This window comes from Mustelus asterias, chromosome 14, assembly GCF_964213995.1.
Source record: "Mustelus asterias chromosome 14, sMusAst1.hap1.1, whole genome shotgun sequence".
In the NCBI taxonomy this organism is placed as follows: Eukaryota; Metazoa; Chordata; class Chondrichthyes; order Carcharhiniformes; family Triakidae; genus Mustelus; species Mustelus asterias.
This window is the reverse complement of record NC_135814.1, coordinates 81340784-81356753: the sequence shown is the minus strand read 5'-3', so window position 1 is coordinate 81356753 and position 15970 is coordinate 81340784. Positions and strand designations below refer to the sequence as shown.

Genomic DNA, 15970 nt, shown 5'->3' with positions numbered 1-15970 from the left:
GGGGTAAGTTTTTCACACAGAGGGTGGTGGACGAGTGGAATCGGCTGTCGTCAGGGGTGGTGGAGGCGAACTCAATAGGGTCTTTTAAGAGACTCCTGGATGAGTACATGGAGCTTAGTGGGATGGAGGGTTATAGGTAGGTCTAAAAGGTAGGGATATGTTCGGCACAACTTGTGGGCCGAAGGGCCTGTTTGTGCTGTAGTTTTTCTATGTTCTATGTTCTAAAACTAGGATTGCAGATCAGCCACCCATTGTTAATGCTGCCTGATCTCCATTACCTGGGCAGCAAGTTGAAATCTACCCAATGGGTTTGCAATTGTGTCTCCACTATGTTTACTTTATAAATAGGATAAAATTGTAACATGATGACAGACTGTACGGCCCAGCTAGTGCATATGGTGTATCCATCAGATGAACCACACTTATCTAACTCACAGCCCTCTGTGTAAAATTGTTTTCTGCTCTCTATCCTAAAGCTCATGTCTGATCTTATGTCTATGTCCTCTTGTTGTAAACCTTTCATGACTGGAAACAGTCAGATGACCCATCTTACCTCTGGCAAATCACCATGGAGTTCTCTCTGATTTAAAGAAAGCCACCAGAGTAAGTCTTTATTTTCTCATGGTAGGAAGGATTATAATGAATCTACACTGTGTATTCTCTATTTTCCCACAACTTTCTTACTAAAGATTTATATAGATTCACTCTTACATTTTTGCTTTTATATTCTGAAGCTCTTAGTAAATCTCAGTATTTGTAACGGATTGATGTATCCAGTTAAGGTGTTCTTTTATGGTCCTATGGACCTGGATTCACAAATCAATCTGCTCTTTCACATCATTCAGCTCTCTCTCATTCAGTCAATGTGCTTTTTCCACATCTCACAGCTTTCAAAGTATAGTTATTATTTCTGTTTCAATTATGAAAAGATACCACTTCATGTCCATTGACAGAATTTTCCCATTTTCTTTCCTTGTTCATTATCTTTTCAATAAACACTGAGCAAAATTTTAACTTTGATCATCACAATTATGTTATAGGACAAGGGTTTTATGGACATTTATGGACCGTGCACTGAACAAGATTTCTGGCCCCTATATACTTTCACATCTTTCTGCCATTTAGCTGGTTGCCATGATAGAATTGGCTTTACTTTGCTGTTGCCGCACAGAGCTTTTGTCTAGTTTAATGTTTCTTATTTGTGCCATATAGTCTTCAAATGTTGATGGTTCTGGAAGCACTGGTTCCCTGCTTCTTACAGAAACTAAAGAAGCAAACTATTCAATTGGAATCATCATCTGCAGCACGAGATGAAATCACTGCTATTGCTTCACTTGCCACATCCTTACAAGCCCTGTTATATAGTGTTGAATCTCTCACCAGGTAAATTATTAATTTTGTCCTTATACTGTCTTTTCAGTCTATACTACGAATGTCAATGTTGTTCTGAATGAAACTCAATGGTTCGTAAGCATTTATAGGTCTACTGTGTAGATTTTAGAAAATATAAATTAAACAACACAATCTGATCCTTTCATGACTTTTAGTAGATTGCTGTATGCTTTATTAAATAAAACATAATGCATGAAACGATTTTAGAAATAACCACAGAAAACCATAGAATCTCCACGGTGCAGAAGGAGGCCATTCGGCCCAATGATCAATTTGATCAAAGGAAATTAATATTATAATTTTACAGTATTACAATTTTTGTAAACCTGCATTTGTTTTAATCTTTGTAGTTGCCTTGATCAAATGACGTTTGCTAAAAAGGAAACTTTGTTTGAATTTGTATGTTTATTTTTCTGATGGACTTCGGTACAGACCAATGACTGCTCCTCAGATGAGCAGGTCCGACCAAGGTCACCGAGGAGCTCCAACAGCCAACCATGCTATGTCTGGAACGGCCAATACAAGGTCAGGAAGAACCTGTGATAATTCTTACACTTACTTTTTGACATGCTTTATAGATGTGGAGATGCCGGTGTTGGACTGGGGTAAGCACAGTAAGAAGTCTCACAACACCAGGTTAAAGTCCAACAGGTTTATTTGGCAGCACTAGCCTTCGGAGTCTCAGGCCTTCACCAGGTGATGAAGAGCTGTGTTCACAAACAGGGCATATACAGACACAAACTCAATTTACAAGATAATGGTTGGAATGCAAGTCTTTATAGGTAATCAAGTCTTAAAAGTTCAGATAATGTGAGTGGAAAGAGGGCCAAGCAGAGGCTAAAGAGGTGTGTATTGTCTCCAGCCAGGACAGTTAGTGAGATTTTGCAAGCCCAGGCAAGTCGTGGGGATTACAGATAGTGTGATATGAACCCAAGACCCTGGTTGAGGCCGTTCTCATGTGTGCGGAACTTGGCTATCAGTTTCTACTCAGCGATTCTGCATTGTCGTGTGTCAGGAAGGCCACGTTGGAGAACGCTTACCTGAAGATCAGAGGCTGAATGCCCGTGACTGCTGAAGTGTTCCCCGACTGGAAGGAAACACTCCTGCCTGGTGATTGTCGAGCAATGTTCACTCATCCATTGTCGTAGCATCTGCATGGTCTCCCCAATGTACCATGCCACAGGACATCCTTTCCTGCAGCGTATCAGGTAGACAACGTTGGCCGAGTCACAAGAGTATGTATCGTGTACCTGGTCGATGGTTTTCTCATGTGAGATGATGGCATCCGTGTCGATGATCCGGCATGTCTTGCAGAGGTTGCTGTGGCAGGGTTGTGTGATGTCGTGGTCACTGTTCTCCTGAAGACTGGGTAGTTTGCTGCGGATTAATGGTCTGTTTGAGGTTGTGCGGTTGCTTGAAGGCAAGAAGTGGGGGTGTGGGGATGGCCTTGCCCTGTTTGTGAACACAGCTCTTCACTCACCTGATGAAGGAGCCTGAGACTCTGCTAGCTAGTGCTGCCAAATAAACCTCCTGGACTTTAACCTGGTGTTGTGAGAATTCTTATTATGCTTTATAGAGACAGGGGAATAAATAGTCTTCTGAATAGTAATTTCAATCATTCTAATAATTTGTCTCATTGTTTTGAAGTCTTTCACCATCCTCAATTCCTTCTTTATAAAGCTTATGAGGACAGTTCTCCAAGGCAGGACCTACGTCCAACTGTGGATAGAAGTACCGCCTGCTGCCAATCAGTGCTCACATGAGCATAAAATGGCAGTGGGCTTGTCGGAGTTGGCAGGGATGCATTCTTCGCCAATTCTCAGGATCATGAGTGCCAACTGCTCGCCATTCTGAAATTTCAAGTTTTTTCTCTCATCTTCCTTAAATAGTGGAGTTACATTTGCAATTTTCCAATCTAAAAGGACAATTATTGAATTGCTTTAGATGATTATGGTTAAAACATCTGTAATTTACTCATATACTTCTTTTAAAACCTTGGTGTGCAAACCATCAGGTCCTGGAGATTTGTCAGACTTATGAGTTTGATGGAAAGTCTTTGTCCATGCATGATATGACAAACTCCCTGACCTGCCTTCCATTGGCAAGTTTGTTATGCTCTATCCAGCCCTGTGAACTGATCTTTGACAGGATGAAATGGCACTAAATATCAAAGGAACACCAATTTACATTCATGTAGTTTATAAGGAAGAGTGGTGCATGGAGCTAACTCATTTAAACTAGAGCAGAGGAAGTAATATAGAAGCACATCATTTGAAAATACTTGAGATTGACCAGATTCTCTTTGCCAGTCATTCTGTGGAAAAAAATCTGGCTTCAGTTTAGCATCCCCATCTGAATTCATTCTGTGAAGAAATGCAAATACAACCATACAACAATATACTCTACAATATATTCTACCACAATGCTTCAGCTTTTAAGAAGAAACTTTAGTCTGGATAGGCCTAACTTATTATTCACTTATTATTGTCCTGAGAAGGAGGCCAGCCTTGTTGAACCATTGTGGGCCTTTGCAGTGATGGTACTCTCATGATGATGCTAGATGGGAAATGGCAGGGTTTTAACTTTCTAAGTCACTTGTTAGTTGGTTGGAAATTATTGATAATGTTGAATGCAGATGATGTTGAAATTCCTCATTTTACTTTATAATCAAAGGGCATTATTGTTTTTCTGCAGAGATAACCTTCATTTGTTAGAAGAGGGCCAGAGTCTTCCAACTGAAGAATTGGATGAGCGTATAGCAAGAGAAGAATTCCGCAGGCCTCGGGAATCACTCTTAAATATTTGCACTGAATTCTTCAAGCACTGTGGTCCCAGGTTGAAAATTCTTCAGAATATGGCTGGAGAACCAAGGGTTACTGCTCTTGAACTACTCGATGTGAAGTCACATATGAGGTATGGTTTTGCATTAAAGGGTATATACTGTTTATTTAAAACTGTTATCCTTGTATTCTGGTTAGTATTGCATAGTCTGGAAATCTCATTGGAGGACAAAGTCACAATGTGTCCTCTCAAGGCCAGTCTCCCAGCTATGTTGGCACTGATCAAGCAGATGCAGCTTCACTGGCTCAAGCACATTTACAGGATGGAAAATGGCCATGCATCGTCTATCAGGAACCAGAAGACCAATAGAATGCCTAAAGCTCTGCTTCAAAGATGTTTCCAAGTGTCATATGAAGCTCCCAAACATCGATTTTTGCACCTGTGAGACTCTAACTGATGGTAGGGGGGAATGGAGACATCACCTTTAAGCCGACGTGCAGAACTTTGACAATGAGTGGCTTCTCAGTTTGACAATCGAAAGCAACAACCCAAAATGATGCCTGACAACCACTTCATATGTGGTACATGTGGCAGAACCTTCCTCTCACAGATTGGTCTCTTCAGTCTCAATAAAAGTGCACCATCTGAAGCTATCTTATCCCCAATGGATTTAATTTGCTGCATGTATATCATTCTAAATAGTTGGAAGAATGCCAGTGATAACATCCTAGTATTGAAATGTGTATCATAAAATCTGCATTAAGGTTAAATGTTAGGATGCTTTCCCTTGTGACTCCTTTTTGCTTTGGAAAAGAGATAAGAAAAGAATTTGCTCTTGGACAAGATATATGTTTATGTAGTTACTCTGCTCAAGTATTTCAGTAAGGTTTAGTTTATCTACCTAACATCCGTTCAGAAGGCTAAAAGGAAATTTATGTGTAAATTACCGGCACGGTAGCACAGTGATTAGCACTGCTGCTTCACAGCTCCAGGGACCTGGGTTCGATTCCCGGCTTGGGTCACTGTCTGTGTGGAGTTTGCACATTCTCCTCGTGTCTGCGTGGGTTTCCTCCGGGTGCTCCGGTTTCCTCCCACAGTCCAAAGATGTGCGGGGTAGGTTGATTGGCCATGCTAAAAATTGCCCCTTAGTGTCTTGGGATGCGTAGATTAGAGGGATTAGCGGGTAAAATATGTAGGGATATGGGGGTAGGGCCTGGGTGGGATTGTGGTCGGTGCAGACTCAATGGGCCGAATGGCCTCTTTCTGTACTGTAGGGATTCTATGATTCTATGATTCTAATTGCCTTAATCTGTTGATTTCTAATCAAGTGTAACAGGTACCCCATCACACTTTTCTCATGTTCTGTTTAAACTAATTTTCCACATAGCCATGCAGCTCTGATTTCAGTAAAACTGTTTCTGTAAAGTATACGACAATGACAGAATGGAAGTATTTACTCAGGAGTTTGCAAACATTCTCCCTACCCTTGATGTGAAACCTGTGCAAGAGAGGCACTACATACAGAAAGAGAATACAATTATGGTTGTGAATTCAGTCTCTTCTCTATGAAGCTACACTACTCTGCACAAAACACTGGAAATGGAAATAACTCCGAATATTCTAATGTGTATTGAAGAGAGGATTGAATTTGTAGGCCGCGATGGGCGGGGCGAGCAGATAACATCGCGTGAGAACCAAGAAATCAGTTTCACACCCAATTTCTCGCCTCTCGTGATCTTACCGGCACAGGATATCCAATGCATTCAGCCACTCACCTATTTCCAGTAAGAGGCTGAATAATTTATTTAAATAAATTTAAATCGTCTGGGCTCACTTGCTTTTGTGGCCTCACCAGGAGAGGATCTCTCCAGCGATGAAAATACCTGGCTCCCACAAACGGGGAACAGTCGTGTTGGCCTCGTTGGTAGACCTGGAGGCCATTGAGGCCCTCTGGGGTGGTTGGGGGCAAGGGGAGAGGGGCAGGAGGCCCATGGACAGTGTAACCCTGGCAGGGCCAGCCTGGCACCTTGGCACTGTCCACCAGGCAGTGCCAGGGGGTGGGGCCTGAAGGAGGCATCGCCTGAAGGGGGCGTTGCCTGAATGGGTGGGATCTGAAGGGGGTGGGCTCTGAAGGGGGCAAGCCTAGCAGGGGTAGTCTGGTCAGGTAGGGAGGGGTGGGCCCCCATTGTCACTCTGTTTGCGATTTGTATGGAGAGAGAGGGGAGCCCCGCTGCCACTCTGCAGGAGATCGTGGGGAGGGAGAGAGAGGTAATATTTCCAGGCAGTGCGGACCTCACAATCGGCTGCGGAGCCTTGTAATAGCTGTTTGGCGGAGGGGGGGGGGGGGGGGGGGGGGGGTTCATTGAGGCCGGCTGCAGGAGCAGAGGCCTGACACATCTCTCTCTCTCTCAGGTCTTTGCTGTTGCTGTAGCTGCAGCTCCCTCTGCTGCTAGAGCAGGCTGTTTGGTTTTCTAAGCCCCACTCATGGCCTCTGCTGGTGAAACTGTCTAGCCCATTTTTTCATAGTCTAAGTCCATAAGAATCGGAGTAAAGGCTCGCCCAAAAAACAGATCTGAAACCCTCCCATGTTCACGCTAGCTGAACACTTAGAATTTTACTCATAAAACCGCTCTTGAGAAGGTGGCGGTGAGCCACCTTAATTCTTGACCAAAAACAGAAAATACTGGAAAATCTCAGCAGGTCTGACAGCATCTGTGGAGAGAGAATAGAGCCAGTGTTTCAAAACGTTGACTCTATTCTCTCTCCACAGATGCTGTCAGACCTACTGAGATTTTCCAGCATTTTCTGTTCCTGTTTCAGATTCCAGTATCTACAGTATTTTGCCTTTATCTTAATTCTTGAACCGCTGCAGTCCATCTTGTGCAGGTGCACCCACAGAGCTGTTAGGGAAGGAGTTCCAGAATTTTGATTCACTGACAGTGAAATAACAGCAATATGGTCTCAAATCAGGATCGTATGTGACTTGGAGGGAAACTTGTAGATGATGGTGTTCCTAAGCATCTGCTGCCTTTGACCTTCCACAGGTAGAAGTTGTGGATTTGAAAATTGCTTTTGAAGAAGCCTTAGTGAGTTGCTATAGTACAGTTTGTATATAGTTAATGCTCCTGCCACTGTGCATTAGTGGTGGAGGGTGTGAATGCTTAAGGTGGTGGATGGGGTACCAATTTTGCAGGCAAATGGAGAGTATCCCATAACACTGCTGGCGTATGCCTTGTACATTGTGGACAGGCTTTGGAGAGTCAGGAATTGAATTACTCACTGCAGGATTCCCAACCTCTGACTGCTCTTGTAGCCACAATATTTACATGGCTAGTCCCAGTTCAGTTTCATGTCAGTGATTATAGTGGGGATTCAGTGATGGTAATAGTTGAAAGTGGGGGATTTAGTGATGGTAATGCAATTGAATGTCATGGGGCAATGCTTCAACTCTCTCTTGTTGGAGATAGTCATTAGCTGGCACATGTCTGGCATGTATGTTACTTACCACTGATTAGTCCAAGCCTAAATGCTGGCCAGATCTTGCTCATATGGGCATGGACTGCTTCATTATCTGAGGAGTTGTATTGAACATTGAATCATCAGCAAACATCCCCACCTCTGACCTTCGGTTTGAAGGAAGGTCATGGATGAAGCAGCTGAAGATGGTTGGGCCGAAGACTCTACTTTGAGGAATTCCTGCAGTGATGTCCTGGAACTGAAATGATTGGCCTCCAATCACCACAACCATCTTCCTTCATGTAACATAGGACTCCAACTACTGCAGATTTTTCCCCCTAATTCTGTTGACTTTTTGCCAGGGATCCTTGAAGCCAACCAAGGGTCAAAAGCTGCCTTGATGTCAGTGACAGTCACTCTCACTTCCCTCTTCAATTCAACTTTATTGTCTATGTTTGGACTGAAGTGAGGGCAGGAGCCGAGTAGTCCTGACAGAATCCAAATTGATCGTCACTGAGCAAGGTTATTGTGAAGTAGGTGTTATCTAATAGCAATATCGATGACATCTTTCATCAAGGTGCTGTATTACAAAGAGTATCCAGTATCCTGTTTCAGATCCTGCTGTCCCACTGAATCTTTGATAATTCATTGTCTTCATTAAAATGCATAACTAGAGCCAGGTCATTCCTTGGTCAGTAATTAAATAAGAGATAGCAGAATAGATCTTGGTAGTGGTATCAGTATGCCCAGAGATGTCTTCTTTGCAGGTCTGCGCACTTTCTCAGTGCAGTTTGAGGACAAAAATCAAATTTATTTCCTGTTATGGAAACAGTCAGCTTCTTGTATGGTAGCCCCGTTAAGCAAGCATTCCTTGAGGGCCACGTGGTAGGGCTGAACCCTATGGAGTGTCAAAGTGGGAAGCTAAGCCAATCGAGTGTATCCCGGGTCGGGAGGGATCAGCAGTTGCATTCAGGGAAGAGTTGTGTTCAGTCACATACTTATTCTGCCACACCGTATTTGTGTATGTCACTTGTTGCTTTAACAATAAAGCCTTTTGTTCTGAAGCTTCATCGAGCCACCCTCAATTTATTACATGAGGGACAAGGAAAAACTTTCCAAGTTCCTTGTGGATCACAGTACACAACTGGAGGGGGAAGAGTCCTGGGTGTCAAAGATAAGAAAAAGCAAGATACAGGCACATTGTTAAAATGTCTGTGATCGGGAATTTTGAATATTTCGACCCCGGAGTAGAAAACAGGGGCCAGTATATTGAGAGTCTTAAGTTACTTTTTTGTAGCGAAAGAGATAACAACAGAAGAAAAGTGGAAGGTTATTCTGCTCTCAGTTTGTGGACCACAAACTTACAGTTTAATCAGAAGTTTAACATGCTTGATGCTCCAGATACCCAATCCTTTGACTAGATAATGAGCTGGTTAAGAATCATTTCACCCCGACCCTCAATCATTACGTTGAGGTACAAGTTTCACTCAGAAGTCCGAGAGCTCAGGGAGACAGTCGCATGCTTTGTAGCCAGATTGAGAGGATTAGCAGAGCATTGCAAATTCAGCCCAGCTTTTGGAGAAATGTTGAGGGACTGTTTGGTCTGCGGTATTAACAATCTGATTATACAAAATAAGTTATTGGTAGAGATCAGAAATTCTCTAGAAAAGTGGTGGAGCTGGCCCAGGTGACAGAGTGTGCAGACCAGGGTGTCAGCAAATTATAAAACATGTCAAGCAAAGTAAAGTGCTTGTGGCAGGAAATGGTTGTTGTGACAACCTACCCAAATGCGGGCACTGAAGAGTCCAGTCAAAGGAATACAGCATCAAAGGCAGTAGCTTGTTACGGGTGGCATGGTGGCACAGTGGTTAGCACTGCTGCCCCACAGTGCCAAGGACCCGGGTTCAATTCCTAGCTTGAGCCACTATCTGTGTGGAGTTTGCACATTCTCCCTGTGTCCGCGTGGGTTTCCTCTGGGCGCTCTGGTTTCCTCCCACACTCCAAAGATGTGCGGGTTAGGTAAATTGCCCCTTAGCATCAGGGGGGACTAGCTAGGGTAAATGTGTTGGGTTACGGGAATAGGGCCTGGGTGGGATTGTGATCGGTACAGACATGATGGACCGTATGGCCTCCTTCTGTACTGTAGGGATTCTATGGATTCTAGTATGGGGGAGAACACTCCCAAGAAGCCTGCCGATGTTGAAATTATGTGCGTTTCTGATGCAACAAAAACAGTCATTTACAAGCAAAGTGTACAACTGTCATGACTGAATGTTCAAAAAAACCCCACAGTGGTTAGTTTAACTCCTGTGAAGAAACTGGCTGAGGAGCCCGACAAGGGACCTGAATTGTTTCCCCTAAACCAGTTCCAAGTGACTAAAGTGCCCCCTATAGAGAGAGCCTTGATGGTAAATGGCAGACCTCTTAAAATGGAAGTAGACACAGGGGCTGTGGCTACAGTCATAGGGGAGCAACCATTTTGGTTACCTTCAAAAAGGCCTCAGATCATTGAGATTAAATAAATCTTGAGCTATATTGTCAACCTATACCAGAGAGATATTGCAGACTTTAGGGGCAGGAACAGTCACTGTATCCTACAAGGATCAGACAGCATAGTTACCTGTTTTGATATTAAAGGACATCCTTAATGTCACCTTGTTTAATGGAGCATGTTTGGCTTAAGCAGATTAAGCTAAATTGTTTAGAGATACTGGGGGTGATTCTCCCAGCCCGCTGCACTGCTCTGGTAGCACAGAGGGCTGGGAGACTCAAGCGGAGGCCATGTAGCAGGCTCCCCACTGGGCACCATGGCCTCCGCACGTCTTCAGCTGCTGGATTTCTGGCATCGTCAGTTCCACGGCAGAAATTGGCGCGGAGCTAAATAAATAATTATAATGAGAACTTACATCTGATTAGCGGGCTCGGAACTGAAGTCTCCGGACCCACTAGCCTCCACCACTGCCGCCCCCTCCCTCCACCTCGCCAGGAGTGTTCCACTACAGCAGGGTTTACAACTAGCGGGCAGCTGGCAGCTCGACCCCACTGGAGTGAAGTGGGGCCATGGAGGCCCTCCAGGGGGTAAGGGTGGGGGGGGGGGCGGGGGGGGGGGTGGGGGGCCACTGGTCTGCCAGAGGGGTTAGTGCTGCAGGATGGGTAGAGATCAGGCAGCGGGCAGCCGGGAGGGGGGGTGGGGTAGTGGCGGGATAACCAGCAATCGCGAGGCTGGCAGTACAGGACCACTGCGCATGCGCGGATCTGCATTATGACAGGTCAGCACATACGCAGTGGCCCACTCAGCACTATGTTACCAGCTTCTCCAGTGGGAATTGGCCCCACCCACAGCTTTTTAATGGGATTCATGCTAGGGCACTCTGTGATGCACAGTGTGGGAGGTTCATTTTGAAAATCCCGCTGAAAAAAGCCGCAGGATTTACTCTAGTTTTTACGCGAATTTGGCACTTCGAATTTTTTTGGGAGAATCCACCCATTAAATCTGCGAGATGGAGGCTTTCAGGAGCTGCTATGTAAATATTCCAAGGTCTTCCAAAATGAAGTAGGATTATAAGGGGAGCTAAAGCTAAAATATATTTGAATCCGGAGGCAACACCAACATTTTTCATGGCTTGTCCTTTGTCTTATGAGCTTCATCATAAGTTTGAACTCAAACTCAAGAGACTGGACGTTTTGGTCTCATAAAGCCTGTTCCATTTTCAGAATGAGCTGCACACATAGTCCCTATCCTAAAACCAGATTGGACTGTAAGAATTTGTGGGGACTATAAATTAACAGTTTAATGGAGGAGCTCAAAGAGACAGATACCCCATTCCTTAAATTGAAGACATCTGCGTTAAACTAGCTGAAGGTTTAAAATATACCATATTGGACCTCAGTCATGCCTGCCAGCAGTTGGAATTGGACGAGGACTCACAGCGATTGATAGCCGTCTACACTCACAAGGGTTTATATTTTCCAATGTACAATGGAACGTCTATTACAAGGCATCGCAATATCTCAACGACATGCTAATTACAGGAGCTACACCTGAAGAACACAGGGCAAACTTGAGGGAAGTTTTGAAACAACTTAAAGAAGTTAACTTAAAGTGGCTAGCACTGCTGCCTCACAGCTCCAGGGACCTGGGTTCGATTCCGGCTTGGGTCACTGTCTGTGTGGAGTTTGCACATTCTCCCTGTGCCTACGTGGGTTTCCTCCGGGTGCTCCGGTTTCCTCCCACAGTCCAGAGATGTGCGGGTTAGGTTGATTGACCATGCTAAATTGCCCCTTAATGTGCTGGGCTGTGTAGGTTAGAGGGATTTAACTGGGTAAATGTGTGGGGTTGTGGAGATAGGCCCTGCAATGGGATCATTGTCAGTGCAGACTCGATGGGCCGAATAGCCTCCTTCAGCACTATAGGGTTTCTATGATATCTATGAAGTATGTGTTAGGCTTAAATGGTACTTTCCAAGAAGACAAAGTTATCTATTTAGGTTTTAGGGTGGACGCAAAAGGTTTGTACCCTTTGTAAGACATAAGAGATCCCACAGCAAGCCAACGTCTCTGAATTAAAGTCATTTCTTGGAATGGTAAACTATTATGGGAAGTTTCTACAAAATATATCGAGCACCTTAGCCCCACTCCACCAATTGTTAAAGAAACATCAGTGGGGAGAAAACCAGAAGGAGGCATTCACAAAAATCAAACAGGTTCTGCAGTCGCCAGCATTATTGATGCACTACCATCCAACCAAGCCCTTGGTGGTAACTTGCAATATATCACCGTATCGAACGGGAGCAGTTTTCTCCCACAGAATGCCTGGTAGAATGGAAAGACCAATTGCCTTGGCCTCAAGGATGTTGTCTGTCGTGGAAAATAAATATTCCCAAATTGATAAGGAAAGCTTGGCGGTCATATACGCGGTAAAAAGTTCAATCAGTACATTTATGGTTACCATTTTACAACTATTTTGGACCACAAGCCATTGCTGGGCTTATTCGGAGAAGATAAGCCAGTCCCACCAGTTGTTTCAGCAAGAGTGGGGAGGTGGGATCTCTTATTAGTCACATACAGTTAGAATTTTCAGCATCCCCAGGAACACATATCTAATGTGGAAGGGCTCAGCAGTTGCCATTGCCACAGACAGTGGCATCACTGTCAGTTCTGCAAGAGATACTGCTGGCACTGCATATGATAGAGTCCTGGCTGGTCTCAACGTGGAAAGAAAGAGACCCAGAATTATCGAAGGTTAGAAATTTGGTATTACAAGGGTGGAAATATGAGAAATCTGAGCTGTTAATGCCTGACCAACAAAGCAGGATGGAGATAACTTGTGAGGACAGGGTGTTGTTGTAGAGGGTTAGGATTATTGTTCCACCCCGAGGAAAATGGCTATTGTTGCAAGAGCTACGCAACACCTTACCACCCAACATCAAATAGGTTAGCAGAACGTTCCGTGCAAACTTTCAAGGTCTTATTGAAGAAACAAGTAAATCGGTCTCTATCTTTAAGGATCGGCAGCTTTCTGTTGTCTTACAACACCACGCCAAATGTGACCACAGGGGTCACGCCAACCGAGCTGCTCATGGGACATCATTTAAGGACACGGTTGGATATGACATTTCCAAATTTGGTGGGAGGATGGAGGCGAGGCAAGTCTCTCAGAAAGTGAATCAAGACTCAAGAAAGGATGACAGAGTTTAGATTTAGTCTGGGTCATAAATTTTGCAAGTGGACCAGAATGGGTGGCTGGTAAGATCATGGAAAGGACAGGGCCTGTCTCCTATAATGTAGAGATACAAAGATGTTGCATAAAGAAGCATGTGGATCACCTGAGGAGGCGAATAGTGCCTGATACAAGGGATCAACAGGTGATTCCATCATCACATGTTAATGCGCCTAGATTGGGAGCGGGTATCCCAGTCATAGATGTAGAATCAGAACACTGAGTTGTTGGAATAACGGAGAATATAGCAGCAACCAAGGACAATTTGGGTGATGGGTTGATAAGTTTGACATTCGCTTTGGCCCAACCTGATTTTTCATATCCAGAGAACCTACAAGTTTCAAAGGTATAAAGTTGAGACTTTTTACAAGGGTTTGGAAGTAAACCAGAACGACTTAACTTATGACAAGTTTTCATGGAGGTTTTTCTCTTTTCTTTGTAATTTGTTGTTTATGTTGACAATATTTTTTTATTTCCTCTTAGGTGACTTCAGGCATTAGGGTAGGGGTAGCAGTGTGGTAGCATGGACCCTTTAAGGGGGCTTTCCCTGAGGGCTACGTGGTCGAGCCAGACCCTATGGGGTATCGAGGCGGGAAGCTGAGCCAGTTGAGTGCTCGGGTGTGTATCCCGGGTCAGGAAGGATGGGCAGTTGGAATCAGAAGAGTTGTGTACAATCACGTTGTTATTCTGTTGCACCATGTTTGCATATATATAGCTAATTGTTTCTTAAACAGTATTTTGTTCGGAAGCCTCATTGATTCACCCTTGATTTATTACATTTAGAATCTTTAGTTATAATATTTTGTACTCATGAAAGAAATTTCACATTTGTCGCACCTTAGATTGGCAGAAATTGCACATTCCCTTCTAAAGCTTGCACCATACGACACCCAAACAATGGAGAGTCATGGACTCCGGAGATACATCATGGAAATGCTTCCAATCACCGACTGGACTACGGAAGCTGTACGGCCAGCTCTCATCCTAATCTTAAAACGATTAGATCGAATGTTTAATAAGATTCACAAGATGCCAACCTTAAGGTAACTTGTTTCATAACCTAGTAAACATTGAAGAAAATTGCTGGTGTTGCAAGCAATCTAATGGCACCTGCTGTTAATTAGCACATTTAGGTTTTAAACTTTTTTGCACCACAGCTTGCTGAATGTGGGAGCTGACAACAGCAAGGAAAACGTAATATCTGGGATCTAAGTGAATGGGTCAGCCAACAACCAGCCAGAGGGAAGGGTTGTGAAATTGCTTGCACAACCTGAGGAGGAAGTGTAAATAGGAATGGGTGAATTCAGTGTTCGATGAAGTACATGAAGGGAGAGAAAGAAAGATTTCTAATGTAATTTTCACAGTACTTGTGTTTGTTCTGTGAACTACCCACTAGTGCAGAGATCCTTAATAAGCTAATAAAACCTATGGTTTATTGGTGATTATTGCTGAGATTAAAGAATTTATTAATTCAGCCCAGCAATGAGCAGGGCATCAAATTAAGATTGAAATGAATATGGGCCTTCCTTATTTATTGAGATCAATATGGGCCCTTCCTCTTTTATGTGAAGGTTGATAAATAATGATTTTGGCTCTGATAAGTGAAACAGTGAAGTCTGGTATTACAAACATCTTCTTGGTTGTCCAAAGTAAACTGCTGTCAAGTTAACTTAAACCTTGACAAACTCTCTCTGATAAGATCTAACTGTTTTTTCTCTGCAAGTTTGTTATTGTGACTGGATAATTTTATACACCAGATTAATAATAAACAACAGACCTTATGGTTGCACAATTTGCCTGAAATCAACAAAATTCAGCAAAGAAAATTGAGGAATTTCAATTTCAAGTTATGCTGAGTGCAAATCGAGTTTCTGTAATCTTCTACATTGGTTTAAAGCAGAGTTTCCCAAACTGTATTCCGCAGGACTCATTCAGGGTTCTGTGGTCAGTCCAACCATTTTAAACTTTAAAAAAGCTTCCAGATTGACAAATCGAAGGTGTTTTTTCACTTTGCTGGTTACTGTGAGGCACACTAGTCAGCCAATCAGCAGCAACGCACTGAGAAACCGGCCTCTGATTGGATGAGCTGAAAATACCAGCAAAGTCAATTTAAACTCACAGGCCAAGGGTGAAGGCAACCAGACACCAGAGCAAGATAAGTCGCCATCCAAGAGCTGGGAGAAGCCTGGTTCAAGAGGGGCTCAGAGAGGCCTGAGAGAAGGGGTCCTGAGGGAAGCCAGAGCTGGTGGTGCTGCGAGAGACATGCATGTCCTTGTGTGTGTGTGAGAGAGAGAGGTGAATATATGTGTGAGAGACAGATGACAGTGTGTGTGTGTGAGAGGTGTGTGTGAGAGAGAGAGGTGTGCGTGTGTGTGAGAGAGGTGCATTTGTGTGCATGAAAGAGGTGTGTGCGTGTGTGTGAGAGAGGTGTGTTTGTGTGTGTGAGAGAGGTGTGTTTGTGTGTATGAGAGTAGGTGTGTGTGTCTCACAGCGCCAACTGTTCTTCCCGTGTCAGCCTGTGTTTCCTCCCATAATCCGAAGGCTGTCCTAGTTAGGTGCATTGTACAAAGAACAAAGAAAATTACAGCACAGGAACAGGCCTTTCGGCCCTCCAAGTCTGCA

At 43.9% G+C, this 15970-nt stretch overlaps 1 protein-coding gene across 1 annotated transcript in view; it reads left to right on the top strand.

The window, feature by feature from the left end:
* The window catches only part of unc80 (unc-80 homolog (C. elegans)), a 505340-nt gene that overhangs the window by 384587 nt on the left and 104783 nt on the right, over window positions 1-15970 (top strand). Inside the window, exons 49-52 of the mRNA XM_078227718.1 lie at window positions 1213-1383; window positions 1825-1917; window positions 4087-4305; window positions 14191-14391. Coding sequence (XP_078083844.1) covers window positions 1213-1383; window positions 1825-1917; window positions 4087-4305; window positions 14191-14391 — 684 coding nt within the window. The remainder of the gene's footprint in view (window positions 1-1212; window positions 1384-1824; window positions 1918-4086; window positions 4306-14190; window positions 14392-15970) is intronic.